The sequence below is a fragment of the Phyllopteryx taeniolatus genome, chromosome 19 (genome assembly GCF_024500385.1).
Source record: "Phyllopteryx taeniolatus isolate TA_2022b chromosome 19, UOR_Ptae_1.2, whole genome shotgun sequence".
Classification (NCBI taxonomy): Eukaryota; Metazoa; Chordata; class Actinopteri; order Syngnathiformes; family Syngnathidae; genus Phyllopteryx; species Phyllopteryx taeniolatus.
The window spans coordinates 13,229,511-13,256,869 of record NC_084520.1 but is presented as its reverse complement, the minus strand read 5'-3'; the positions used below and the strand labels follow the sequence as shown (position 1 = coordinate 13,256,869).

The window sequence follows — 27,359 nt, the reverse complement described above, 5'->3', positions numbered from 1 at the left end:
GCTACATCTGTATACTGAATATAAAACGCATTAGTTGCTAATGATAATTTAAAAAAAAAAGTCCAGACTCTCAAGAAAATTATTTGCACTGTATTGTTTATTAAAAATGTATGTGTATCAAAACCATAATGAACAATTTTGGAATCAGTAGGTTACTGGCAACAAAAAACCCCATTGAATGGGTTGATCCCATTACACTAACCATTGGCTCCTAACATTGTTTTGGTGTAGCAGCGACACATTCTGTTAATCCACCTTTTATACAGTATGTTGGCACAAAGTGCAAGTGCAAACTAAACAATGTGGTGTCATATACACAATAACTTACTTTAACTAACTAAGATGAAGTGACACTTATTAATTGCGACTGTAAACCAACCAAGTCCACACCTGGCTAAGTATTGGATGGATAAATATATTTCTACCATCATGATGTCATCTTTCAATCAGTTTTCTATAGTTCTGGGCCTCATTCGGGTTAGCTGTAGCCTGTCACAGCTGAAGTTGGACAAGAGCCAGTGTACACCCTGGATTGGTCGCCAGTCAATGGCAGGGCACATATCGGGAATTAAGAGTTTTCAATTAACTTAAACAGGTTTTTGGAACGTGGGAGAAATACGGACCGCAGAGATTCGAACCAATGGCCTCTGTACTGTGGGGCAGATGTGCTAATCACTAGTTCACCATGATTCCCCTTTATTATCCTTTTATCTACAGTATAATACTGTATTATATAAGATATATAAAAACTTCAGGCTAAAGATTCTTCGTACATGTCAAAACACACTGGTTGTCGAGTTTACATCAAAGGCCATTTTTGCCAATCAGATGTCATTTGTGGAAAAGGCACAAAAGGTGGCATCATACGTGTGGAGTTACAATGTACTTTTACGTCGTTAACAAAGCAATCGAAATATAATCGGTGAAACAGAAAGAAATAGAAACACTAAGCTATTTTAAACTGGCCAAAAAGTCATTTTTCGTGCGCTGAAATGTGCTCGCGTGTGGATAAAAGGCCAACAACACAAACAAGTATATCATTTCTTCGACTGTGTGGACATGGCTTATACCTGGAGATTGACATAAGGACCGTAATGCACGGCGAGCAGCCGATCCCTCCCCGGTGGCGAATGAACGTCAACGAGCACGTTGCGCTTGCGCAGAAGCTTCAGGCTGGACTCGGTCACATCGGGGCAGTGTCTCACCTTCAAGGACTGCAGCATGGGGCAGTACTCAGCAACGGTCCTATGAAAGGCAGCACGCTATCAGATGATTTCTCAACTACAACACAAAAATCCAAAATACACAGGCCATTCTAAAATAATGATGTGTGTTTTGAACATAAAATACAAACCAAAAGATGTGATACCTGATGGCCCGGTCCCTGACCCGCAGGCAGCACCTGATGTCCAGATGCTCGAGGCCCCTGCAGTTCTTGGCCACCTCCTCCACCGACTCATCTGTGATCTTTTCATTCAAAGCCAAAGAGAGAAAGGTTAACCGCGCACACTTCTTGGCCAGGTAGCAGATGGCGTCGTCCTTCAGCCGGCAGCAGCCGCTGAGGTCGAGCGAGCGCAAAGCTCCGCAGCGGTCGGCCAGGCTGCACAGTAACGGGCCGTCCACGAAGTCGCACCGGGCCACGGCGAGCCGCCGCAGGTGTACGCAGTTCGAAGACACGGCGACCAGCGAGCGGCGGGTCAGGCCGACGCATCCGCTCAAGTCCACCGTCAGCAGACGCCGGTTCCGGCTGATGACGGGCAGCAGCTCCTTGTCCGTCAGCCAGGAGGAGCAGTTCTCAAGTGACAGCCTGCGAAGAACTTTGCTGTGCTTCAGCAGCGAGCGAACGGCCTCCTTTGGAATACAAGGTCCAACCTGTACAAAATTAACAGAGTCAGGGAGGTATTCATTTAAAATAGTGCCTCCATTTCACAATTTCGGTTAATTGGTTAAATAATTTCAATTTCATAGAAATGTTTAACTCAATTCAAATGAAAGCGTGCAAAGAACCTTGTTGTCCTTCAACAGTGAGCGAACAGCCTCCTTTGGAAGACAAGGTCCAACCTGTACAAAATCAACATAAGTCAGAGGTACTCATCGAACAATACAGTGCCCCAATTTCACAGTTAATTGCTTAATTAATTTATTTTAATTCAATTTAAAAGAAAGAAGTTGCTATCGGCTACAACTCACACCCAGTCAGTCACACCACACGCAGACTCCCTAACTTGACCAAACGTTGAAGCTTAAATGTTCCTTTGCTCTTTCATCTCATACTGGTCACAACCGCCAATCAACAGGCCCACACACACATAGAGTTCATATTAGGCCTGATTAAACCCCCCCCCACACACACACACACATTCAAGCAAACAACAATAAACAAACAACAAAAACAGCCACAATGCACAAAACCGTAAAACAATCATCAAAACAAACGCACACACAAAAAGATTGGCTCCCGTTTCAGTTTAACTCCCTGTTTGTACATCACTTATTTAAAATGCAACTCTGTCAAAGATATGTTTTGACATCTGAGAAAGGCGTCTCTGGTTCTTATTTTGAAGTCATCACTTTATGGCAAAGAAATTAATGGAGTAGAAGAAATGTGATCCATCGTGCATAATGTTTTGCCAGGAACTTTAGTCATTATGTTGCCTATATAGTGCATACAATGGCCAAAATCTAAAGATAAATTCATCCGTTGATGATTTTTTTGTGTGTGTGCATGTTTTTGTACCTAAAAATTGTAAAATGTAAAATTAAACAAGTACTACAGTAGTCAAATGTTCTGCCTGTAATTCATATCTTGTTGTGAGCAATAAGCGACCAAAAAAAAAAAAGTTTTTTTTAGCCATTATATATTTTTTAATTAATTGGACGATTAATCAGTATTGGATTTTTTTCTGCCAAATATCGGAATTGGCCTTAAAAATAAAAACAAACAAAAAAAACAACAACAAAAAATCATAAAAATCCATATCGGTCAAACGTGTCCCAGCTCAAATGAAAACACTTTAGATCCTTAACAAATACTTACTAGCTGAAAACTCCTGCATCTGGCGAAGAAGAGCCGGATGAGCGTGCGGAACTGCTTGCTCACTCTTTGCAAGGTGACGAGCTGTGTCAAAGGTAAATAGGATAAAATATGTGGAACTAATATGTCGTCCCATGGTAACGCCAAGAAGGAAAACCTGCACAGAAAATAATAGCTAGTATAATAGCATAGTACTTTAAAAGCTTAACTTTTAACTTTAGTAAATGTCGCGACCGCTGAAGTAACGAAGTACAAATACTTAGTCACGCTACTTAAGTAGATTTTTCAGGTACCTGTGTGAATACGTTTGCCATTTACTGAATAATATATTAAAGTAAGGAGTGACCATGGGCATAAACATATTTTTTAAAACTTTAAATTTAAAAAGTTACTAAAAAAAGAGACACATTACGGAACACTTGTTCGTCAGGTTGACGAGTCCAAGTGTTTCAAAGAGTAAAAATAAACAATCTCTTACGCTAGTGCAATATTTACTGAATAATATATTAAAGTAAGGAGTGACCATGGGCATAAACATATTTTTTTTAAATTAAAATTAAAAAAGTTACTAAAAAAAGAGACACATTACGGAACACTTGTTCGTCAGGTTGACGAGTCCAAGTGTTTCAAAGAGTAAAAATAAACAATCTCTTACGCTAGTGCTTGTTCCTCTTCCTCCATGTTAAGTTGAATTATTATTAATTTTGTTGTTGTTGTTGATCGCGTCAGAATGAAAGCACTTCTTCTTCTTCGTCACCTCCATCTTCTTCGAGTAACTAGCATCCCGATTATTGTTGTATTACCGCCACCTACTGTCCGGCCCCCACAACCACACCCACCTGTAAAGCTTTGGGAAAAGCAAAATCAACTATTTTTTGGTATATGTTTTATTAAAACATTCTTTTTGTTTTATTCTACAAACTACTAGCAAATTAAAAAAATAGTCATTCATAGCATATATTTAAAGAAAATAAAAAATAGTCCAGTATTATTGTGGTCCCTTAATTTAAATTTTTTTCCCCCAGAACTTTTCAAAACAGATAAGTTGTGATTCTGAATACAACCAATGACTTTCGACTATTTTAATGAAGTATGATTCGACTGATTCAAAGTTTTTGGTGTAATGACCTTTAGACCTCATTCATCAAACGAAGATACAGTTCAAACTACTTAGCACGTGCGTGTCAAGGAGCAGGATAATTAATTAATGGTAATGCTTATTGCACTTTAACCCACCCCCTCCGCTTCTCTCCCTGTGCAAGCAGCATTAAGACAACAAGGCAAGTAGCACCCCTCATTATTAGCTGTTATTGGACCCACCTGTTAGTTTGTAAAAGCATTAATAGAAAACACTCACACCTCCACTTCCACTCAGCCCTTTTTAAACATACACAAATGGAGAAAGAAAACAACAACTACAACAACATTGACTCTCCTGGCTGTTACCTGACTCCAGTTGTCGCTGGCGCACAGAGCAACAAGAGCTTGTTGGATTTACCTCGCTTTTCGGAACATTTATTTATGGTGATATTGTGTTTTACAGGAAATGGTCCCAGTAATCATCAGTGATTTTATTTTTTTTTATCTAGTGTGAAGATCCAGTGTGGGGGAACTGGGTACAGTGAGTATAAAAAGTGTACACACCCATGTTTAAATACAAGGTTTTTGTAATACCAATGAGACCAAGCTAAATCTTTTTAAACCTTTTCCACCATCAATCTGATCTATAACATGTACAACTTCCTGTGAAATCAAGGCAGTGCAAAACCTTCAGGCCTCTACAAGAAATCAAACAAAAGTCAAGAAAAGCCTACTAAAACAATTGAAAATTATTTGGGGTTAATCAGAAGCACTTTTAATGGTGGCAGGTGTATACTGACTCCTGTTAAGATGAGTTTGAATGTGACTGGTTAATTCTGAACACAACTCATAAGAGGGTGTGCAAAACTTGTGCAACCACATTATCTCAATTGTTAATTTGTACTTCCCCTCTCGAAAAGATTTTTATATTTTTTTTTTCAAAAAAATTATTTGTACAGGTAGTAGGTCACATTTATAGTGGAAAAAGTTTTGAAATTACTTATCTTGGTCAATATTTTTCTATATCACAAAAACCTAGCATTAGGTGTACACAGGGGTGTGTAGACTTTTTATATCCACTGTTTAGAGTATACCCAAATTATTTTCGCAACTGCACTATACATTGTATTAAATATCACATATAATTAAAAATTCCTCTTAGTATGATACAATGATACACCACCGCACACTACTACAAACACAAACGCAGCATTATAATCTTAATAAAATCAAAGGTTTAGATGGATCTCCATATATTGCGCAAGAGTAGGATTAGAATGTGAGGCGAAACTTTCTGTCCCCTTTAAAACCTTCAAAGGTCAACAATCAACCTCTCGACGCGAGTGTTTGTGTGGCCAAATTGCAGCCACCTGCCCAACTGGCTTCCTCTCGTCCGAACGTCCAAAGACTCCCCACTGACGGCTAAACAGACGCACAGCTGAGAGGAAGAAACGTGTCATCGGGCCATCAGTGAGCTGCAGGGGACCTGCTTGTAAACTACGTTTTCTTCTCCTTCATCATCGGTCCTGTCTATTCACTACTGGACCACAACACGTTACGAGTCCGCTCCATTACTGTAGTTCGCAAATGCAGTTTGGACTGTGTTTGACGATGAGGATACATTAGAACAGACATTTGTAAAATGGAGGGGGGAAAAAAACAAAAACAAAAAAACTGTGGGAAATAAATAAAATACTGCAAATGAAAATGGAGCAAATAGTAATAATTGTGGACTTGATTTTGTTTGTGATTTATAATTTAGCAAATTTATCATTTGATATTATTTTCCTCGACTATGATTACAACCAAAGTGAGACTATTAAACAGACTTGTTACACACTCACTTTTATTTTTTTTAAAATAAAATATATGCTTTTTCTGAATAGGAATTGTCATACATAATGTGACAACACAATACTGTACATGTGTCACCATTTTGAATGTTATTGTTCAAGATCATCACTATTAGGAGACTTTGGAATACTGTAAATTAACATATAAACAATATTTATTGATCTCAAAGGATGAGAGGCTGGATTGATTCTATGGTTCAAATGTCAATTAATTCAAATGGATAGATGGATAGACAGATAGATAGAGAGAGAGAAAGAATGCAGGGTGTCAAAGAGGTTGGTGTGAAAATGTGGCCATTTGGCCTCCAAGTGTGAGCAGCCCCACACCTATATAACAGAGAACCGTCGGGCTGGAGGCATTTGTTGGAAGCCAGGGCAAAAGACAAACTGGAGCAGAAGCAAAGAGGAAGATTAAGTAAAGCAAAAAGAGCAGTGGGGAGAGGTACTGCTACTACTACTACTTTTCCCCAGCTGAAGAGCACAGAGGCACATTATGCTTGGCGTGGACGTGTATCCGAGCTTCGCGCTGGGACCTCAGAGGATTGGAGATCGCTTCTACAGAGGTGAGAGGACCTGCACTTTCACACCCACATAACTCAACTCAATTCTATTTAATCGTGAAAAAGAACTGTAGCTGACCAAACATAAGACAATTGAACATTTGGGACGAGCAATAGAAAAAGTTCTATCCCCACGAGCTTCCGCATAGACTTCGCTACGTCCAGGAGCAGCTGGCCAGCTGACCTGAGGCACCGGGCAGGAGTGTGGGGATGGAGCAGCTCAGAAAGGTAAGGCAGGGCGAGACCATTTCGAGAAACAGATGGCAGAACCTTAAAATGAACTTTGAAGTGCACAGGCAGCCAGTGGAGGGAGGCCAGAATAGGAGCTACGTGCTCCCTCTTACGTGTTCCAGTTAGTAGGCGAGCAGCAGCGTTTCGAAAAATTGCAGCTCATTCCCAACATTTCTCCGAAATCCCCAAAGATCGGGAGTGTGACAGGGCGGCCAAAGCCCCGCCCCCCACGAGGCTTACGGCGCCCCAGCCGGGCCTCCACAGCGAGCAGGCGGCCCAAGCGCAAAAAGACGACGTGAAGATGGACCTGGAGAACTCGTCGCTGTGGAAGCAGTTCAGCTCGGTGGGAACGGAGATGATCATCACCAAAAAGGGCAGGTGAGTGACGGGAGGTCAACCTAGTACACAGTAATGATAAATACTGTAGAATTATGATATCTTTATTTATATACCAAGGTTGTGTACAGACTGTACATGCTACGTAATTACTACTTAGGTACTGCTGATTAGATTCCAACAAACAGTTCGTTGCCTTCTATTTGTGACAATTAAGTTGAATATGGTCTAATCCAAACCTCTTCCCTCCTACAATTCCCTTCTCTTCCCTCTCCTTGCAGACGGATGTTTCCCGGTATGAAGTTGAAGCTGTCGGGCCTGAACCCATCCCTACGCTACATCCTTCTCCTGGACATCATCCCGACGGACAACTCCCGCTATCGCTTCCAAGGCGGTGGATGGCAGGCGGTGGGCGGAGCCGAAGCCAGGCTACCGGACCGCGTGTTCATCCACCCGGATTCCCCTGCCACCGGTGCTCACTGGCAGAGTCGCACCATCTCCTTCCACTACGCCAAGCTCACCAACAACACGCTGGACGCACAGGGACATGTAGGTAGCGCACAACCCGATGAGGCGAGACTCTACAGAGCAGTGGGTAGGAAGGTAGATTGATAGGAATCTAGATTGGTAGGTATGAAGAACTAGATTGGTAGAGATAAGTGCATACCAGTAAACAGGTTGACTGATAGAACGCTAGGTAGGTAGGTAGCTAGCTAGCTAACTAGGTAGCTAGGTAACTAGAATGGTAGGTAGGTAGATTGGTAGAGATGGGTAGTTACCGGAAGACAGGTAGACTGATAAAACGGTAGGAAGGTAGGTCGATAGAATGGTAGGCAGAATAGTAGGTAGGTAGATTGGTAGAAATTGGTAGATATTGGTCGATAGGTGGGTAGGTAGGAAGATACATACTTGCACAATGTCTAAGAAGTATTTATCTCAAACTCAGTGGAGAGTTGTTATATATTGTAAATGAATAGTGAACGGTACGGAAAATTGTCGAAAACGTGAAAAAATGGAACCTCTTTCTTCCTCTCCTCTGGGACTTTTCAGATCATCCTGCACTCGCTGCATCGCTACCAGCCCAGAGTGCACGTGATCGAGGCCAGGGACATGCTGAGTTGGGGCGGAGGGCAGCACTCCTTCGTCTTCCCCGAAACCCAGTTTATCACAGTCACCGCCTACCAGAACAACAAGGTCCTTTCACACTATGCTGTCAATATAGCTTTTTGTAGGGAATCCTATTTGGTTCCTCAAACTAAGATATTATATTTTCATTATATCTCGACAAGAACCTCTTCAAGTTGAACAATGGATTTTTTATTTGCAGATCACAGAGCTGAAGATCAACTCCAATCCCTTTGCCAAAGGGTTCCGGGACGAAGGAATGAATAGCAAAAAGTAATTCACGATAAAAGTACTCTTGTTTCTAGTCAGTGCGCATTTTCTATTTAGGATTTTAAAAGTTGTTTTTTTTTTGCCTCTACAGACAAAGAGATGCAAGACAGAAACGGAAACTAGCTGACATGACGGAAACCGCAGCTATAGGTCAGTGGGTAATCTACACCAAGGATTCTCGAACGTTTTGGGTGCAGGAACCACTTCCAGTGGAGACATTTGAGACTGATGATAATTTATGACTACATATAATATTCCTCTTATTGCCATATTTCAAACATGGCTCCATGTCCCCCACAGTGAACTGTGACCCATGTGACTCCACTCAGCCCGCTGTCCCCGCCACCGCTCCCAGCATGACCGGAGCAGACCTGCAGGCACTCGCTTTGGCCTCTCTCCCCCCTCTGCCTGCTGAGCCCTCATGTGGTTTTACCCCAGAGGAGACCCCCTTCCAGGGCACTCTTGTCTCAGAACAGCCTCTGGACCTTGACCAGGCCTTCATAGCTTCCCAGATTCCAGACATCCGCCTCTCCATTAGTGCTGGGATGCAGGACACAACTGGAAGTGAGGTCACGACAACTATCATTGAAAGGTAAGCATAGAGTAAGCAACAAATATTAGAATGTAGGTTGTGTGTGAATATATATACATAAATATATATCAGGGTTCCTGATAAGGTTTACCACTAAAATGTACTTTGTTATCTGTGCTGTCCCTCACAGCTCTGACTCTCTGAGTGAGGCGACGTTCACCTCCACCTTCCCCGCAGCTCAGACCAGCTCGCCCTCCTTCGCTGCTCTCCCCCAGCCTTCCACCTTCCCCATAAACCCATCCGACACTCCCATGGACTACCCCGCCCTCCTCTCCTCCTCCCCCACCCTCTCCACCGCCTCCTCCACCACCTCACCCTCTCTGCAGCAGACCGCCTTCTCCTTCCCCACTCCATCACCATCTTCCTCCTCTACCTCCTCGCCCTCCTATCACAACATGCCGCCATCCGACCCCGACGCCGCTTTCCCCCCGTGTCAGACCCAGGACCAAATGTCGCTGCTCATGCAACAAGATGATGCTGTTTCCAGCGGCCACAATTCCCCCACTGAGCAAAGTTCGGAAGCTTTCATTTATCCGAATACTCTCCCTTCTAATGCTGAATCCCAGTCCCCGCTGGGTGCCCCCCCAGCACCCTTTGCTTTCCCACCACCACCCTTGCAAAACCTTTCCTTTCCAAGCCAGGCCCTTCACCTCTCCAATCTGACCCAGCAAGCTCAAGGCCCCGACCTCTCCGCCGCCTTCCCCCTCCCATCTTACTCCCTGCCTTTCCAACCCTCCTCTTGCTTCCCCTCCACTCCTCACCCTCAAAACCTAAACAACGCGACCCCCTCGTACACCCCGGTGGAGCTGGGCGCCATGCCTCAGTTCCCCCCCGCCGGCCCCTACCGCTCAGATATGATGCTGCACCACCACTCCCTGCTCCCGCAGCTGGAGCCACCCCTCCCCATCACAACTCCCACTCCAAACATGTACCCAGCCTTCTCCTCTTACCCACTCCGGCTACGCCAGGACCCTCACCCGTCTCTCACCATCCCCCTCAGGCACCTATACAGACACCAGCACGCCCACGCCCAGGGGTCCTTCCTGGATGTGAGCTCCAGGGCTGTGTTCTAAAACAAAAAGAAGGTTTTGATGCCGAATGGTTTTGGCTTGATAGCGCTTTTAGGGGGAAATTAGCAATGTGTAGCATTCATGTAGTTCATTGTGATCTTTAAGCGTCTGTTATCAGAGAAAATGAAAAAGGAAAAAAAAAAAGATTTGTAAATAGTGCTTCTGTTGAGATAACCATTGCGGAATATGAAAAAAAAGGAAAAAAAAAGTGAATCAAAATGTCTGTATTTTATATGACTGCATAAATAAAAAAAATATTATTCTGGCATTTTAAATAATACAGGAAAAATAGTGGCATAGCCGGTTGTGAGTTAGCTTATCTTAGTTTAGCATTACTCACTCAGGAAACTAAGGCCTGCGGGCCACACATGGTTCGTTCCCGAGCATAAACATTATCAAGCAGTGTTTCCACTAAAATTGTATCATTAAAAATGAATTTATTACCTGTATTTTTTTTTTTTTTATATAATTTATCTCATTCAACATTTTGTTAATTGATTTTGAACAATTTTACACACATCTACATCTTCTTACTTCTTACTTTTATTTTATTCAGTAATTGGTTAGTAAATGATAATGACATTAATCATAAAAAGAAATAATTGAAAATGATCATGATTATTCGAGTATAGAGCCTTATTTTTCCCCATTTTTTTAAAAGGTGAACTTTATTTTAAATTCTCTAACAATGTGAGGGCTGTCCTGGCTGGTTCGCCACCATTTCACAGGAAACACAGAATTGGCATCGCAATGTCTATGATGGGATTCTCCCTAATGCATCGGAACATTTGTTAAGCTGCAACTGTGATGTCAAATATCGACAAATTGATATTGTAAGTTGAATATTTGGCAATATAATTGCTGCGATGTCGCGAAATTACGAAAGCTAGGCACACTGTATTGCTCTATTTTTAATGTCCGGTTGTTCAATAATGCCAAGTATGTCACGCTCCAGAACATTGAGTGAGTGACTTCAGACATGACAAGGCTGCCTGGTTAATCATTTCCTCTGTGGACTTATTGATTGGCTTTCTCTCAGTCATTTGAAGTGACGCCCTCTCAATATGTAACTCAACCCAAACACTGTGTTGGCAGTTAATCTTGAATTTGATGTTTTTCCTCAGTTGTTAATGGAAAATGTGCGCGTATGTGCATTCTCATGTTGCTCCACTTTTTAAATGCGGTTGTCAATCGAAAGTAGTTGAAGGGTGGCCAGAAAATGAGGAATTAAAAAAAAGCTATTATAATCTTAACCCTTTCATCAAGGAACCAATTAAGATGTAAATCAATTTACCCTCCACAATAAGTTAATATAATTAACAATGTAATAATAACGTTATAGCTATTATTTCAATGTATTTTACTGTTGCTAAATGCATTTGAATTCTTAGCTTCTTGAATGTGATGTGATAACCACTTTTCCACTGTGCTGCCCTGTTGACACATTTGTCTACGCGTGTTAGGCCAATTTTATTGCAGTCCGAGGAAAGCGAAGTTGAACCTTTTGGCCATAATTCCAAAAGGTATGTTTGGTGTAAAAAAAAAACAACAGTGCTCATCATCAAAAGAAAAAAAAAAAGAAAAGTACCTCAAATGAACACGCTGAACTAGTTCCCAGCCAATCGCGGGCAATTAAGGCAAATTGGATAATTTCCCACAGTACACCTGATGACCGCTGTGGGACAGTGGTTGTGAATTGTTTGTTCTGAACAAGAAAACGGTCACGGATGGTCTAGTGGTACACTCGCCTGACTTTGCTGCAGTTCCCACTCGGTGACGGTGTGAATGTGAGTGCGAATGGTTGTCTGTGTCTACATGTGCCCTGCGACTGACTGGCGACCAGTTCGGGGTGTAGTCCGCCTTTCGCCCGAAGTCAGCCGGGATAGGCTCCAGCGGCCCCGTGACCCTAACCAGGATAAGCGGTGTTGAAAATGGATGGATGGATGAACAAGAAAACAATCAATGAAACACTCCACACCAGCTTTCCAGTGTACAAATCGCTGTTCCACTACATTTACTGTGTCAAGCATTGTATATAATTATAATAAACAATCATTTGGATTTATGGAAGAGCAGAAGAAACGATTTCCCAAGGGTACAAATTTGAAATCTGCAACTCCTGTATTGTAATCACTCTCGTCTTGAGCTCGTGTTACCAAGGGGAGGCTTTTTGGTCGATGCCAAGGGTCAACTTGGTGTTTGCTCTAATTTCCACAAAGTCACTCATTAACCAGTGGGTAGGCGAAAAGATTACTTTTTTTGGTCTGATTCACCTGCAAAACATGAAATTTGCTCAGTTGTCCAACGTCACATGAACCGGAGGTAAGGTGGCCCAAGGTTAGCTGTCTCAATAATCTGTGTTACTAAATAACAAATTAAAAATCATGTCTTTTTCTGACAGAACCAGTTTTGACGGGATCGGTTTGGACAGGCCGCATACTTTTCTAAAATCTGCATGCATGTTGATGTTGTCAAAAAGCTAGAAAATTGTAAACAGGGAACACCCACCGCTAACATTAGTAATTCTACAGAGAACTCCACACAGGAAAGATGATGCGCACTCGCCTGTGCTCCTCACGCCTTTACCTGCTCTCCCCGAGACTCATGTCGACTGCCTCGCCCAGGGTCTTGCAGGCTTCAGACAAGCCTCCTGACCTCCTGGCCTCCTCTTTGGCCTTTGAGGATCCCAGCGCATTCCGCGTGAAGAGCCTGAGAGACTTGTTTCGTGCATTGGCCGTATTCCGGTTCTGCTCCTTCCCCGTGCTCGTCAACAACTGTAACAAGGTCAGACGCACAATCACATTTTTTTTTTTTTTAAGTGAGTTTCTAGTGGAGGAGATGAATCAGCTGATCCAAAATGTGTTACTTCACATTATAGACTAACAAAACACATCTTATAGAACAGTGATTCACAAGCAGACCATTAGCTACGCCGCAGGATATTATCCAATTTCAACTTATTGGTCAAAAAAAAAAAATACTTCAGAGGCAAAACTCTTGTTGCCCCCAAGAACTCTTTCTTAAATGTGAAGTTGAGATTTTATTTTCTTAATGTGTACATTATGGGCCAGGAAAATAACTACTCTGATGTCTCATATTAACAAGGTAAGTTAGTGTTATTTGCGTAGAGACGGTGAACTTCACCACTGGCCTGTTGCTTTAAACAAGAAGGAAAATGGCTAACAAATATCTCCTTTACTTTCATAAAGGTTGGACAGGAGTAACATATAGTAAAGGTGGCTTAAAGGTTACAGCGAGGCACCTTTCCGAAACATTTTGAGAATTGTAACAACCTTTCCTATGCTAAACAAAAAGCAGCATATGAAGAGTTCTCTGAGCTTAGAGTGTCACAGAGCGTGGATTTCATTTCTCTTATTTGCAACATTCCTAGCTCCTCGATGCTTGTATGTATGTATCAGAATCACTTTAAAAACCGGCCTGTGACGTCAGCATAACCTGGTCGTGCGTCTCTTGGCAGTTGATGTCAGCGGCCCGCAGCATTCTGGGCAGGCGCCTGTTCTCCTCGCTGATGAGGTCCACGGTGTACGCTCAGTTTGTGGCCGGCGAGAACGAGAAGGAGATCGCCCAGTCCATGGAGACGATGAGCGTTCTGGGACTGAGGCCCATGCTGGCGGTCCCCATCGAGGAGGACCTGGGAGAGAGCACAGGGTCAGGAGCACTTTTCAAGCTCAAACACCACAGGACAACTTCTAAGATAACCTCCACCAAGGCTTAAACACAGAGGAAACTAAATGAAGGGGAATATATATACATATATATATATATTTTTATTTATTTTTTTCCTTAATTAATTAATTTATTTATTTAGCAATTAATGATTCTCAACTACGGTGTGTGTGTCACGTACAGAGAGGAGCGATATGACGAGAATGTGGATGCCATGTTGGAATGCGTGCAGATGTCGCACAGCAATGCTTGGAGCAAAGATCCCATGATGCAACTGAAGGTCACGGCTCTGCTCAGTCCCGAACTCTGCGTACGTGTGTGTGTGCGTCACCTCAAGAGCTGTCACACTAATATACTCTTTTGAAAAGATGTTACAGCCGAAAATCATTATTCATTTGCTACAAATAACCTGAGAAAAACGACTTAATGTTGTGATTCATTGTGTCTTCAAGGTCAAAGTCACCAAAGTCATTTCCAACCAAGCGTACGACTTGGACCTCCTCGTCAGAGCGATGGATGGCGAGGACGTGAAGTTCCCCGGTTTGGAGGAGAGCGACGCGGCGCATTTCCACTGCAGCCTGCGCAGACTCAACAGAATAGCCGAGGTACCAGAGTGACATGGAACCACTTGCAGGTTGTGGTCTAATAATAATAATAATAATAAAATCTAATGTGTATAGCACTTTATAAACTACCACTAGTCTAGTATACTAGTCTACTCAGACCCTTTCGTTATATAGAGTTCTAGACAGCCAGCCCAATGCATACGCCAACTAAGCACTTGCTAGGGGGCGCCCAAGAGCAATTAGCAGTCAACAAAGCCTGAGGAAGAATAGAGTAACATACTAGTTAAATATTCGGATTAACCCATCAAGCAGAAATAGAGGGATCAACAACAATAACGACAAGCAACAAGAAGCAGTGGATTTTATCCCTTAGGCTGGCGTGAACAAAGTGCAGGTCCTGGTCGATGCGGAGTATACCTACATCAACCCCGCCCTGTCCCTTGTTACCATGGCAATGATGAAGAAGTTTAACAAAGACGGCGCCTGGATCTGGAACACGTACCAGTGTTACCTGAAGGTAAGAACTCAAGACCCACGTGGCAAATTCAGCCCTCTGCATTACTTTATGTGGCCCACGAAAGGAAATAATGGGCCTACTTATGTTTCCTGCTAAATCGTTATTTTCTTTTTATTTATTTATTTATTTATTTATTTAGCAGTAAAGCTTTACCGAATAGTTTTTTCTTCACCGGTTTCACAAGCAATTTATTTATTTTTTTACCAAATCCCTTCTTAAAATAAACTGCCCAAGAGATGAATTGTAACAACTTTACGTTGTTGCACTGTTTAAAATGACTCATAACTTCCACTTTACAAGCTTCAGACATGACATGGGGAAAAAAGAAAATCACATGGCCAAAATGCAAACAAAATGCTAATTTGTGGACACGAATTAGGTGTAATTTCCACCCAAAATACAAATTAACAACAGGTACAGCAGGTAACTGTAGAGGTCATCACATATTACTACATACTTGCTCTCAGGAGACAAGTACGCTACTGCACGAGGCGATCAGTCTGTCTCAGGAAGAAGGCTTCTGTCTGGGGGTCAAGCTGGTGCGAGGGGCCTACATGGACAAAGAGAGGAAGCTGGCGGTGAACGAAGGTCGCCCAGACCCCGTCCAGGACTCCTGGGAGGACACAAACAACAAGTTAAGACACTTGTTATCTCCGCCAGGGAGCTGTCATTTTCATTAAATGTATTTTTATATTTTTTTAAGTACTTGTTTTGCTCACGGAACTCACTCTAACCAACCAATCACAGGATGAAAAAATGCTGCCGTCACTCTGGGCAGATTAGCGTGACATGCCAACACATTCAAAGTTGAAGAGGTGAAATCTGATTGCACAAAATAAATAAATACAATTAAAATAAAATCAAATCAAATCAAACATCCACCTTCACTGACTAGAAACAGTGCAGCCAAGAGGAAAAAAAACACTACGAAAAATAAAAATTAAAGACTGTTGGGAATAAATTAACATTATTTAATTAAACAAATATTAGAATTTAGTTTCTAAATGTAGGTCAGTCCTGATAGTGTTTAGGCCAGCAGAGAAGGCCTTGCTGGCCATAATTTGTTACATTTTTACACTGTTTGCTGTGTTTTGCTTTCTTGGATCCCAAAACAATTCTCACATTCTAAGTTACTAAGACACTATAGTGGCTGTTTACTTCTTGATTTCACAATATGCAGACATATACTTGTGAATTCCATAAACCTCCCTCTTGTGCTGTGCAGTTATAACAGCTTGCTGGAGATGATGCTGAGGCTCATCGCCCAGGACCCGGAGCGCTACAGGATCATCGTCGCCACGCACAATGAAGAGTCTGTGAGGAAGGCCGCCACATGGTGAGATCATGGAAAGTATAAGTTAATAAGAAATGTCAAAGGAGCTGGTAAATATGTAAAACATAATTTTGTGTGTGTGTGTGTGTGAAAATAGCTGTATAAAATCAAGTAAAGGATCTCTTTATTTGGGTTTTATTTTTTTTCTGAAAATGTCAACTTTGGGAAGGTTATATATAGTTCCTCCTTAACATGTGCTGAATAAGATGAACAGCTTCAAGTTGGAATGGCTTTAAACTAGTCGAGAAATGTGAAATACTCTGAAATACTTTCAAATATCTCATGAATGAGTTAAAGTAAATAACTTTAGGTTAATAATTGTTTGATTAATTAAGTGGAGAAAATGGCACAGCATAAATTTGGTAAATGTCTTTAAGTAATATAGTCTTCAGTTCAGTACTTTTGAACGCTTGTTTGTGTGTGTGGGGGGGGGGGGCGCATATTTTAACAGTTTAAATGTATCACTTGTTTCATCACCATCAGGGTTGAAGAACTGGGTATAGACAAAGCAAGAGGCTCCGTGTGTTTTGGTCAGCTTCTGGGAATGTGTGATCACGTCTCCCTCACTCTAGGTGAGCTACATCATCACATCACAAAATGTCATCCTTTCATTTGACAACAACTGATACCTCTCTCCTCTCCACCGCAGCCAAAGAAGGTTACGCTGTGTACAAATCGGTCCCGTACGGCTCCGTGGACGACACTCTGCCCTACCTGGTGCGCAGGGCCCAGGAGAACCAAAGCGTGTTGAAGGACATCCGCAAGGAGAGAGACCTGCTCAGGCAGGAACTCTACAGGAGACTCAGGTTGAGAACACGCCAAGAGTAGCATCCAGAACACTCTGTATTTTGCTTAATCTGGTTTGTCGGACAAATGTAGCAATTCATGGTGATAGTTGGAATATGCTGGAGCTGTTTTTCTATATGCAATTTAACTTTTCTGCATTCCTTTTTTTTTTTTGCTAGTAGCCATCTGCCAATAAAGGTGTAAATATTGTTTGATGTGTGGAAAATTAATTACTACACATAAATGCATCTTTGATCATATATCTATGCAGGTGACAATAGTGACATGCAACCACCACAAATTTCAGTATACAGGTACATCTCAATAAATTTGAAGTCTCAAAAGCTTAATTTAGTTATTTATGTAGTTCAATTCAAAAAGTGAAACTCGTATTATAAAGATGTACTACATACAGTGAAGTATTTCATGTTTTTTTTTTTTTCAATATTTATGTATAATTTTTATAACTTACAGCAAAAGAAAACCCCAAATCCACCCTCTATAAACTAGAATACTATTACATAAACAATGGAAATGATTTTAAATGTGGAAACTAGGCAGAAAATTTTCCTCTGAAAAGTATTTTTCTTAAGTGTTTAGTGAATCTATATAATGTAGGAGTACTGAAATAAATGACATTTTCTACCTTATTCCAATTTATTGAGATGTACCTGTATACCTTTTGGTGGATTTTTGTTTGGTAGTGTGCCCTGATTTATCTACGACCCTCCAACTGAAGACTTAAAAAAAAAGGAAGGCAAGACCAGGAAACACTATTGAAGAACTTTTATTAATATAATATTACTGATCACACAAAGCAGCCTCACTTCAAACAAACTGTACTTGTTCAAATGAACTGATCCAGGATCAGCCAAAACAGCTTCCAGCCAGGTGGTGCTAATAATGTCAAAATGGAATGTAACCTTTCCGAGATCAATAGTTTCCTTGGTTCTGATTCCTGTAGCCTCGCTGGTAGCCCCCCTGGTAGCCCCCCTGGTAGCCCCCCTGGTAGCCCCCTTGGTAGCCCCCTTGGTAGCCGCCCTGGTAGCCCCCCTGGTAGCCGCCCTGGTAGCCCCCCTGGTAGCCCCCCTGTTTGGACTGGTAACCACCCTTCCCTCCGTCTGTGGAGGGATTAGCTCAACAAGTTATTCACGACAAATCAACAAATGAAAACAAAAAAATTTGCTCTACGTACCTCTCTGATAGGATTGTTTCTGTTGATATCCACCTTTCTGATCTGTAATTCAAGGGGAACCCCATTAGCAGAGTTGAAGTTGAAGGTCACAAGCTATACATGATACACGATACCGGTACCTGAACTGCAGAATGGATTTGTAACATGTCTCTATTCTTTTGGGAATTTGTCAGGGAAATAGTAAAATACTGAAAAATGTGAGACTTTGGGAAATGTGAAAAATACTTTCCATTGTGTCATGAATAAGGGGAAAATTTGGGAAATGTCTCCATTAATTTCCACGGAAAATGAATAATTGTGGGAAAAGTGGATTTCTTTTTGTTTTTTTTTAAATGGGATATGATGTTTGTATACGTTTAAAACCAATATGCCTTGGGTCTGATCTTTTTGTGGCCCACCAACTTCAAGAAGAGCAACTCGAGCGTGACCAAGCTGACCTCTGTTGAAGTAGCCCCCGTAGACGCCCTGCTTGAGGTCGAAGACGCGCTCGTTGTTCTCCACCAAGCTGCCCAGTTTCTCCGCCAGCTGCAGGGCCATGTTCTGCAGGGAGGTGGGCTCCGTGCGGTGCATCACAACCGTCTGCGTGGGCTGGTCCAGAGAGGCCTGCCCGTGGGTGGATGGTGACATTAAATACAAAAACAAGCAAAAATAATATAAAGGAATCCTTTCCGTATGCTACAGGAAGCCATGAAACGTTACCATGAGCTCCTCGTTGATGATCATTTTGCTGATGATACTGTGAACTGTGGCTATCTCCAACTCAAACATGTCAGATAGTGTCGCCATGCTAGAAAAAAATAGATACTTTGTTTGTATGTATGAATTTCAAACCCCCGAAGGCTATATTAATAATGAAGCTGACCTGATGGAGTCGTACACGCTGCTGTACGTGAACAGGTACGTCCTCAGCGACTCCTCTTGGATTTTCCTACACAAACCAACCCAGCACACAGTCACCAAGCGAACGAGCCAAAATCAGAACATGCAGATTTATAAAATGTTGACTGATGCCGATATTTAAAAATAAATAAATTAATTAATTTAAAAAAACACGTCAACCTGACGAGCATCTCGCGCACTCGCTGCGTCTCGGGAAACAGGTCCCAAACTTTACTGTTCATCTTCTCGTTGATGATGAAGGAGTGGCAGGTGCGCCAGTCGCCCATCTTCATGGCCTTGCTGGCGGCCACCACGTGCTCGCGCATGCTCTCTGGGGGGCCTGGCAGCAGGAGGGGAGGATAACAATTATATATATATACATTTTTTTTAAAGAGATTTCTACATGTCTGAGTATTTACAGATAGTTGAACTACACACACACACACGGTAAAATATTTCATGATTTTTTTTTTAATATGTACAATTTTGATGATTATATCTTACAGCAAACAAAATTTTACCCCAAATTCACCCAGGTCTCGAAACTCCAATAATACACAAACAATCAAGAAACAATGAAAGTGATTTTTATCATAGAAATTAGGCAGGAATTTGCCCTCTGAAAAGCATTTTCCCAAGTGTTTAATGAATATATACAATGTAGGAGTACTGAAATAAATGGATTTTCTACCATATTCCAATTGATTGAGATGTACCTGTAATGTGTAAAGCGGTCTCTGTTCAGAACATATGTTTTCACACGGTCGCGTACCTGTGGTCAAATTACAGTAGAAGTAGCCTCTTGAAAAGTATTTTATCATGATCTGAGATTATTACTCAACAGACTTGATCCCAAAATGATTTAGTACAAATAATGTATCTTCACTAGAGGTGCAACAATTAATTAACAACTAATCGATGTATCGTTTAGAGACCTTGTTTAACTAAATAATAACAATAAAGTGTTCTTTCATTAGATTCAATATAAATGTATCAGTCGGACAAATGATTTGCAATGAAATAATTCTCTACTTACCAAGTAGGGGCTGCCTCTCTCCCACTCGAAGCTGATGGTGAAACTGCTTGCTGATCATGCGGCGGCGGGCGTCAAACTCGTGGGCGGCCATGTAGGGAATTTCCAGCAACATGGCCGACACCAAGTACACGCACTCAAGCAGCTCCAGGTTGATGTGCATGTGGAAGGGCACCTGGGATGGACACACAACTGTTAAACTCGGAGTGCAAGGAGTGAAAACAACAACAGTGACAGTTGGGAGCTCAGTCCAAGACTAAACGGAAGGAAGGAGAGGTGTCATATTTGAAGGTATTGGTACTGATTCTTAGAAATTATAACACAATGTGTGTGTTTGTTTGTGTGTGTACTGACTTGTCTTCTCTTCTCTATCTTCTCCTGCTCAGCGTTCCTCTCCTGCATGTTCCTCATGAGTAAACCCTGACCCAGGAGCTCCTTGGCACGGCCCGAGGACTGGATGTCCAGCAAGGCATTGTGGGCATCTTTGATCATGCCTTGACGGAAGGCACAGATGCCCAGTTGAACCATGGTTCTGTTGTACAGGATCTAGGAGAAAGGAACGCGAACGATTGGTTGATGTTAAGTCGTCACATCACGATGGAGGTTGGGACAGAAATGTCACCGGGAGCTGAGGGGGGTCATGTGCGCACCTGCACGGGTGGGTCGGCGTGCTGGATGTTGTCCTGCAGGTGGCTCATCAGCATCAGGTCGCGAGCTTGGTACCAGCGCGAGTGCAGCGCGTGGTGGTAGATGTGGCAGAGAATGGCGCACGTACGGATGCGGTCGGTGCGGTCCTTGGCGTAGATGAACTTGCAGAGGCGGTCCATGATGATGGCGCTGTCCTCGCCCTCGCTCTCCTCCTGGTCCTGCTGGGACTATGTGACACCGGGACCCGTAAGCACTTAAGAACAACTGTTAAGCTTTTCCAACACCTTACAGTTCTGGTGAAGCATTACACAACCTTACACCCCATACCCTGCTTCTGCTGGGTTCTGTGTCTGTTACAGTTCTGACACTACAATTCACCTGTTACTTTTCTCACCTTCGTTTCTGCCTGGATGCCCAAGCTTCGCCGGTGAGTCTTGTAATCAAACTTGTAGTAGGTGTGCATGATTCTGCGCAGGTAGATGCGGCAAATCTCCTCCGTGGTGCCCCTGCTCTCCAAGTAGTTGAGGAGGCGGTCCATGATGCCGCACACGCGCCCTTCGTCTTTGAGATTATCCACATATTCTACAGGGACGGGATGTTTAACCATTAAGGCAAAAATGTTTCCCTATTGGCGATACATGGTTACAATATTAACTTACCTTGTGAATGAGGATCTGTGTTCTGCATGATCTTGGTGAACTCTTCATCCATCCTCTCCACCAGAGTTAAAATGCAGCCACGAACCCTGAAAGGCTGCAAACACACGAGAGAGAACGAAAATTCACTAAACTGTCACATTAGATGACCTTTTTACCCAGCATTTTGGGCTGACTGTAATAGTGTAAGCAAACGCAAGCAGATAAGGCTGGGAAAGCTGAAAAAATTAAAGTGGAGCATAGAGAAACAAAAACAAAAACAAAAAACATAAAAAGGTGAAGGGGAAAATGGGAGACACCTGATCTGAGATGGCCAAGTTCTCACTGTCCTCTGCAATGTTCTCCCCAATGAACATGTCGCTGTTGTCATACAGGACGTCCAACAGCTCATCTATGCACTCCAAACACTTCTTCCACATTTCCGGCTGAGGGACAAAAAAAAAGAAAGAAAGAAAGGGCATGCCAAGAGCGACAATTAAATTAAGTGTCAGTCGTATCGAAAGAGTCTCAGATGTATAAAACAGTTTCTTACTTACTTTCATAAAGGTTGCCATGTTGGGGTTGTAGTCATACAGCGACGCAATGATGTTGAACTTGATTTTAACCAGGATACCCTCACCCAGGTTATGCTCTGCAGAGATGCTTGCAAGTGCATGGAGCAGTTCAATCTGGCCAGTCCTGCCACAGAGGAGTTTGCATTTATTATTTAACATACATGACAGTGACAACAACTTTTGATGCACAAATCTAATTTGCTCTTCATTATGTCGAGTGTGCACCGAGTCAGTACCGGTCTGTGCCCTTTTTGCCCCTGGCTTGCAGGATCTCGTGGAGCTTCTTCACCACCACAGTCGTGTTGATCTCTGTACCCTTTGCAAACATCTTGGGCTTCTCCTGTTGGTTTGAGTCAAACGGAAATGAAACTATTATGCAACATTGTGGTTGGTTGTTTCTGCTAAAACATCTCAGAAGGTCCTTGTACATGTTCCGTACCTTGACAAGAGGGACGCCTCCCTTCACCTTCTCCCAGCCTCCCTCGACCTCCTCTCCTCCTTCTTCTTCAGCCTCCTCCTCCAGCTTCTCTTTCTTCTTCAGCTTCTTCTTCTTCCCCACCTTTTCGGTGGTCTTTTCAGGTGCATGGGCCCTGAATGCATCGCAGCACAACTAGTAAGAGGGAATGACTGAGTTGTTCCCTCAAATTTGCAGCATTCAAGCGCTATTATCCATTTATGTAGAGAACAGAATGAATGGTGAATTGCAGTTGGCTCACTTCTTGAGGAAGACCATGGCGAGGGACGCACTCTTCCCCTCTGCGTCATCAGAGCTGTCACTGCCGGTATCCACAGTGTCAGAGCCCCAGTCTTCATCATCTTCATCGTCGTCGCTGGAGGACGACTCGTCCTGTCAAAGGGATAGACCATCTGTATAACCACAAATTTTAAACCATACAAACGGTTTAAAAGGTACGAGAAGGTTCGGCCTATAAGCCGCTGCTCCCCGCAGTAACTTTAGTTTTGTTGCTGACTGCCTACTTTTCGACATAAATCAACTGTGTAACACTACTGCACTGCCTAAGTTATGCCTTTTAAAAAAGGTTCAGATTTTTGCGCGGCTCTGGCGTGTGCTCAACAGACCGAATTTTACGGCGCACAACAGAAAGAAACTGACAGTGTGAAAGCAGCACAACAACAGCCATCGACACAATTATCAACAACCGGTTAAGCAATACTCCATCTCCTTACCCCAGAACCTTTGGCGGACTTGAGGAACTTGCTGGCTTCCGGCGCGGCCTCAGGCTTCTTCTTCAAGAAAGATTTGGCGGACACACCATCATCATCCTCATCGCTGTCAGAGGACGAACCTGGCAAACAGAAGCAGGATTAATATTAACCAGTGTGCGTCTTCACATGTGACCTTGATGGAGGACTTAAACTTCCCCTCACAACATCAATCGTGATACCTTGTCCAAAGTGTTAAGAGTAAGGAGGATATATATATATATATATCTATATATATCTATATAGCTCTCTCTCTCTCTCTCTCTCTCTCTCTCTCTCTCTCTCTCTCTCTCTCTCTCTCTCTCTCTCTCTCTCTCTCTCTCTCTCTCTCTCTCTCTCTCTCTCTCTCTCTCTCTCTCTCTCTCTCTCTCTCTCTCTCTCTCTCTCTCTCTCTCTCTCTCTCTCTCTCTCTCTCTCTCTCTCTCTCTCTCTCTCTCTCTCTATATCACAAAAATACAGCTTACCTGAATCGTCTTGGCCCTTTTCCTCCTCTTCATCTGCAGACTCTTGAGGATTCTATGACAAACAATATTGAGAGGTTAATGTCGTCCTCGAGTGAAAGTCAGATACACAACGATAACAATCACAGCTAATGCTGTCCAACGCCCGGGACACACACAAAGTTTTTGTGCCGATGTTGCCCCTTCCCGACCAAGCATGTCAAACACCAGACAATCTTACGTGTTATAAGAATATCCAATAAGACTGTCCTTAGGTCTGATGTGTGCTAAGAGTGGATTTTGTTCTGATTTTAGGGTCAGAAACAGGTCAGGCCGACAATTTTAAATAATGAACGTGTGCAATATTGATGACGAAACTCTTCGTGTGTGTGTGTGGGGAACGCCGACTTCTCCCGAGTCCTGATGCCGAGAATTGTGATGTGGAATGGAATATTGCCAATCAAGAAGCATCCTGACTCAACAAAAGGAAACGACTGTAACTAAAAAGAAGCATGTCTTACCCGCTGATTTTGTTTTTGTATAAAAGTGGGTTCCCCAGGCGGCAAGAAGTATTTTCCAAAGAAAGTTGTTTTTTTTTAGAACATTGCCATTTGACAAGGCTCCTGGCTCCGGCAATCATTGGCACAAAGCCGCAAGTGTTTCTTCTTCTTCGGTTTTGTGAGATCATGTGTGATTATGCAAAATTTCAAGTTCGGCGTTTGAACAGAATCTTTTAGTGTGTGGTATTCTGTGTCGATATTATTGGAGCACACCACTCACAATATGACCAAAACTGTTTAAGGCCAGATTTTTTTTTAAACTTTATGTGTGGGGTCTGTCACAGATTTAAAAAAAATACAAATATTTTAAAATTTGAAGTCTTTGTGTGTGTACCAGGCTTTAAATTACAAACTTGAGTGGCGGTCACAGCCCACCGAGCATCAGTTTAAATGTGAACGTTTCGTGTCATTTTATTGTCACCTCCTTGTAAGCAGTGATTTGTGTCTCGTAATCCCGGTTGTACTTGCGGATCTTCTGGCGCAGTGTACTGAGGGCTTTGGCGTTGTTCTTGTTCATCTTCTTCTTGCCCTCTTTGTCCTCCCAAAGCTGAAACATTGTCCAGTTTCAAACATTACATAAGAAAAAAAATGGAGGGGGGAATTTACAGCCACACTTAATCCCAAGACACATTTAAAGAATTGCTAATAAGAAAGACAGTATAATCGTGAAAGGGATGCACCGATACAGACATTGGGAATTAATAATAATTTTTAAAAAAAGCTCCGATACTACAGCACCGAGCCATTTGCACTCCTGTCACGACGTTGCAGCGGTGACTGAAGAGAAGTAAGCGATGGTGTGATAAAGTACCACCTCAGTTGTCCTGCTAACAGTTTTACTTCACAACTGAAATGCCTTGTGTTACAGGCTATATTGAAATGAAATCTGTGGCAAGAATGTTAGAAAAGCATGCAGTTAGATGTTAAAATGTTAGTAATGACAAGTTGTTTAGTTGAGTTGTTTTGTTTGTTGTCAAATCTATGTACCGGTACTTCAGCTCTTACTCTGTCTGGAAAAAAGTGGTATCAGAAATTCAAGCACATTTCAAACCCTAAAAATGTAACACTGATTCAAGAACTAAAGAATTCCAAACAGAGGGAAATACAAGGGCTGCTGACCTGATTCAGGTAGTCTTCCAGGTCTGCCAAGAGTCGAATGTAGAAAGGTGGAACCCCTTCTTTGTCGACTATATTCTTGCTTTTGAGGAAAGCTCGACACAACTGCTCAAACTCCTCCAGACACTTGGCCATGTCACGGATCTTCATGGCATTGCGAATAGTTTTGATGAGATTGGTCAACTCCTCGAACCTGCCACGGGAACACATTCAAGCAACACAGTTAATGCATGCGGCTGAGAGGACCGAAGTCAAATTTGATACAAAAACAAAACAAAACAGCCAACCTTTTGTCTTTGGCGCTGCGCACGACTCTCTTGGTGTCCTCCTCGTCATCACTGAGCAGCAGTGACCTGAAGAGCCAAACGTGCATTGTGAGTTTGTTTCAAATCTAAATAAAACACTACGGTGATGCAATATTTGCACTGACTGCTTGAGTGTGGTCCCGGGTGCTTTTGGGGTGATTTCATCTGCGGACGAGGACTCCTCTGACTCACTGTCAGACCCGGTGGCAAAGAAACGAGACATTGCTGAAGAAAGGGCTCAATCTGTAAAAAAAAAATGTAAATATGGACAATTATAATCACAAAATATGAGTTTTCCTCAGTTACTTGCTTAGACACACACACTTGGCTAAAATATACACACAATAAATTAATCTGATCAGTGCCCTGTTACACGTGAATTCACGTACTTAGTTTTTTTTACATTACCATCAGCATAACCTTTGATATTAAGCCAATTAATAATAAATTAATGCACCAACAGGTTAAAATGAATGGAATATAACTTTAGCCCACTACTGCTTTTTCGTACCTGAAAACTTTTTTTAAACTTGAGTACGTTATCTCATTAAATATGATTGTCTTGATTAGTGCAATTCATAGACAACAACAACAAAAATTAGAACAATTACGTCATGTGCTGTCATCTGTGTCTCCCTAAAAATGTCCACATTTCAGTCTACAAGAATTCCATTTGGAACTACAGAAAACAAATTGCTGTGTTCTATGTAAACTCTAGCAGGAGGACCAATTGTGCTGGTTCACGACTGTAAAATAAAAAAATAAGTCAATTAATTTATCATCATTTTGGGCAATTTCCGAAATTGCGCTTTCCCAATTTTTGTCTTCGCCTATGCGACGTTCATGCTCTGATTAAAAACAAACAGGAGTTACTTGAATCATTTTACCATTGAATACTTAAGGAATCAATTGGAGAACTACTTTTTACACTTCTTTTGAGTCAAATTAATTTACGGTAACAGTTGGCTTAGTTAAATAAAATTTTGACTGCTATTATTTTTTTTATTCTATTAACTGCATTATTTGTGGGTTTATTCAGTATGTAACCATGTAAAGCACTTTCGAGTTATCTGTGAAAAGTGCTACATACATAAAATGGATTTACTGTAGCTGGCTATCTTTAATTTGGGTTATATTAATTTAGCAAAGCGTAGGTCGATATGTTCTCAAGTTGCATCAGACAATCATTCAAGTTGTCTTCTAAACAAGACCTACGCGGTGCTAATGCTAAGCTACGCTTCCGCTAGCACTCGGCTAGCAGCGGGCCTCCGAGGAAACAGACAGGGCAACAGCGAACAAGAATCGATTAAGTAACAGACGTATTTCTATCCCAAACTCACCTACGTCCTTGTGAAATGTACTGTGCGGTGCTTATGTCCTGTTTGAACAGTGATAAAATCCAGTTTTGCTGTTACGTTGGCACTGTGAAAACGTGCAAGGTTCAGTGCGGGTCAAACGCGCCGGGAAAAGAAGTGCACGACGACGACTCCGCCGGTTTACAAGATGGTACACAGCGCACACTTTGGTTCGCTCCCGTGCTACAGCGCCCACTGTCGGACAAAGTAAAACACTCTGGAGCATTCCTGATATTCTCCGGTGGAAACCACACATTTTGTGCAGTATTTAAAATTACTCTTCTTAATAGGATGCTGAGGGCCATTCTCATTTATTGTGTCATGTTGCCGTAGTCTCATTCTAAAAATCGGTTT

General features: G+C 42.3%; 4 protein-coding genes across 7 annotated transcripts; 2 read left to right on the top strand and 2 right to left on the bottom strand.

The window, feature by feature from the left end:
* Positions 1 to 79: 79 nt before the first annotated feature.
* On the bottom strand, positions 80 to 5,520 carry fbxl15 (F-box and leucine-rich repeat protein 15). 2 transcript variants are annotated; one of them, XM_061757088.1, is made up of 5 exons: positions 3,690 to 5,520; positions 3,038 to 3,191; positions 2,008 to 2,061; positions 1,355 to 1,872; positions 80 to 1,245 (listed from the first exon to the last, which is right to left on the bottom strand). In XM_061757088.1, exons 1-5 carry the CDS (start codon positions 3,713 to 3,715, stop codon positions 1,065 to 1,067), a joined length of 933 nt encoding a protein of 310 aa, XP_061613072.1. In that variant the 5' UTR covers positions 3,716 to 5,520; the 3' UTR covers positions 80 to 1,064. The 2 variants fall into 2 exon arrangements, with proteins under 2 accessions (XP_061613072.1, XP_061613074.1); XM_061757090.1 differs by having other exon boundaries at positions 1,370 to 1,872; positions 3,690 to 4,952.
* A 940-nt stretch (positions 5,521 to 6,460) lies between these two features.
* Positions 6,461 to 10,169, top strand: tbx6 (T-box transcription factor 6). The gene is made up of 8 exons (XM_061757098.1): positions 6,461 to 6,530; positions 6,950 to 7,136; positions 7,376 to 7,643; positions 8,145 to 8,288; positions 8,422 to 8,492; positions 8,581 to 8,639; positions 8,790 to 9,081; positions 9,212 to 10,169. Exons 1-8 carry the CDS (start codon positions 6,461 to 6,463, stop codon positions 10,152 to 10,154), a joined length of 2,034 nt encoding a protein of 677 aa, XP_061613082.1. The 3' UTR covers positions 10,155 to 10,169.
* Positions 10,170 to 12,370: 2,201 nt separating this feature from the next.
* On the top strand, positions 12,371 to 17,250 carry prodh2 (proline dehydrogenase 2). Of its 3 annotated transcripts, none has more exons than XM_061757083.1 (10): positions 12,371 to 12,473; positions 12,553 to 12,935; positions 13,630 to 13,820; positions 14,022 to 14,148; positions 14,291 to 14,443; positions 14,778 to 14,921; positions 15,389 to 15,555; positions 16,147 to 16,257; positions 16,738 to 16,826; positions 16,904 to 17,250. In XM_061757083.1, exons 2-10 carry the CDS (start codon positions 12,702 to 12,704, stop codon positions 17,080 to 17,082), a joined length of 1,395 nt encoding a protein of 464 aa, XP_061613067.1. In that variant the 5' UTR covers positions 12,371 to 12,473; positions 12,553 to 12,701; the 3' UTR covers positions 17,083 to 17,250. The 3 variants fall into 3 exon arrangements, with proteins under 3 accessions (XP_061613067.1, XP_061613066.1, XP_061613068.1); XM_061757082.1 differs by having other exon boundaries at positions 12,448 to 12,473; positions 12,683 to 12,935; XM_061757084.1 differs by having other exon boundaries at positions 12,449 to 12,488; positions 12,683 to 12,935.
* Positions 17,251 to 17,811: 561 nt separating this feature from the next.
* eif3c (eukaryotic translation initiation factor 3, subunit C) lies at positions 17,812 to 27,150 on the bottom strand. Its single transcript, XM_061757072.1, has 23 exons — positions 26,991 to 27,150; positions 25,776 to 25,893; positions 25,633 to 25,698; positions 25,349 to 25,538; positions 24,651 to 24,776; positions 23,694 to 23,745; positions 23,194 to 23,312; positions 22,722 to 22,852; positions 22,445 to 22,595; positions 22,242 to 22,345; positions 21,988 to 22,129; positions 21,751 to 21,876; positions 21,455 to 21,548; positions 21,190 to 21,377; positions 20,798 to 21,022; positions 20,502 to 20,693; positions 20,151 to 20,322; positions 19,295 to 19,454; positions 19,098 to 19,163; positions 18,935 to 19,022; positions 18,673 to 18,838; positions 18,236 to 18,277; positions 17,812 to 18,161 (listed from the first exon to the last, which is right to left on the bottom strand). The coding sequence occupies exons 2-23, from the start codon at positions 25,871 to 25,873 to the stop codon at positions 17,974 to 17,976; spliced, it is 2,886 nt and encodes a 961-aa protein (XP_061613056.1). The 5' UTR covers positions 25,874 to 25,893; positions 26,991 to 27,150; the 3' UTR covers positions 17,812 to 17,973.
* Positions 27,151 to 27,359: the final 209 nt, after the last annotated feature.

Bases quoted from the DNA above. Each gene is read 5' to 3' on its own strand.
- fbxl15 (XM_061757088.1), bottom strand. From the start codon at position 3,715: ATGGAGGAAGAGGAACAAGCACTAGC. The intron at 1,873-2,007 runs GTTCTTTGCACG...AATTTTGTACAG, and splicing joins CACTGTTGAAGGACAACAAG to GTTGGACCTTGTATTCCAAA. The intron at 1,246-1,354 runs GTTTGTATTTTA...TGCCTTTCATAG, and splicing joins ATCAGGTATCACATCTTTTG to GACCGTTGCTGAGTACTGCC.
- tbx6 (XM_061757098.1), top strand. From the start codon at position 6,461: ATGCTTGGCGTGGACGTGTATCCGAGCTTCGCGCTGGGACCTCAGAGG. The intron at 6,531-6,949 runs GTGAGAGGACCT...AAATCCCCAAAG, and splicing joins TGGAGATCGCTTCTACAGAG to ATCGGGAGTGTGACAGGGCG. The intron at 7,644-8,144 runs GTAGGTAGCGCA...GGGACTTTTCAG, and splicing joins CGCTGGACGCACAGGGACAT to ATCATCCTGCACTCGCTGCA.
- prodh2 (XM_061757082.1), top strand. The intron at 13,821-14,021 runs GTCAGGAGCACT...TGTCACGTACAG, and splicing joins GACCTGGGAGAGAGCACAGG to AGAGGAGCGATATGACGAGA. The intron at 16,827-16,903 runs GTGAGCTACATC...TCTCCACCGCAG, and splicing joins TCACGTCTCCCTCACTCTAG to CCAAAGAAGGTTACGCTGTG.
- eif3c (XM_061757072.1), bottom strand. From the start codon at position 25,873: ATGTCTCGTTTCTTTGCCACCGGGTCTGACAGTGAGTCAGAGGAGTCC. The intron at 22,853-23,193 runs GTAAGGAGATGG...TCCCTTTGACAG, and splicing joins AGTCCGCCAAAGGTTCTGGG to GACGAGTCGTCCTCCAGCGA. The intron at 22,346-22,444 runs GTACGGAACATG...TCAAACCAACAG, and splicing joins GAGGCGTCCCTCTTGTCAAG to GAGAAGCCCAAGATGTTTGC.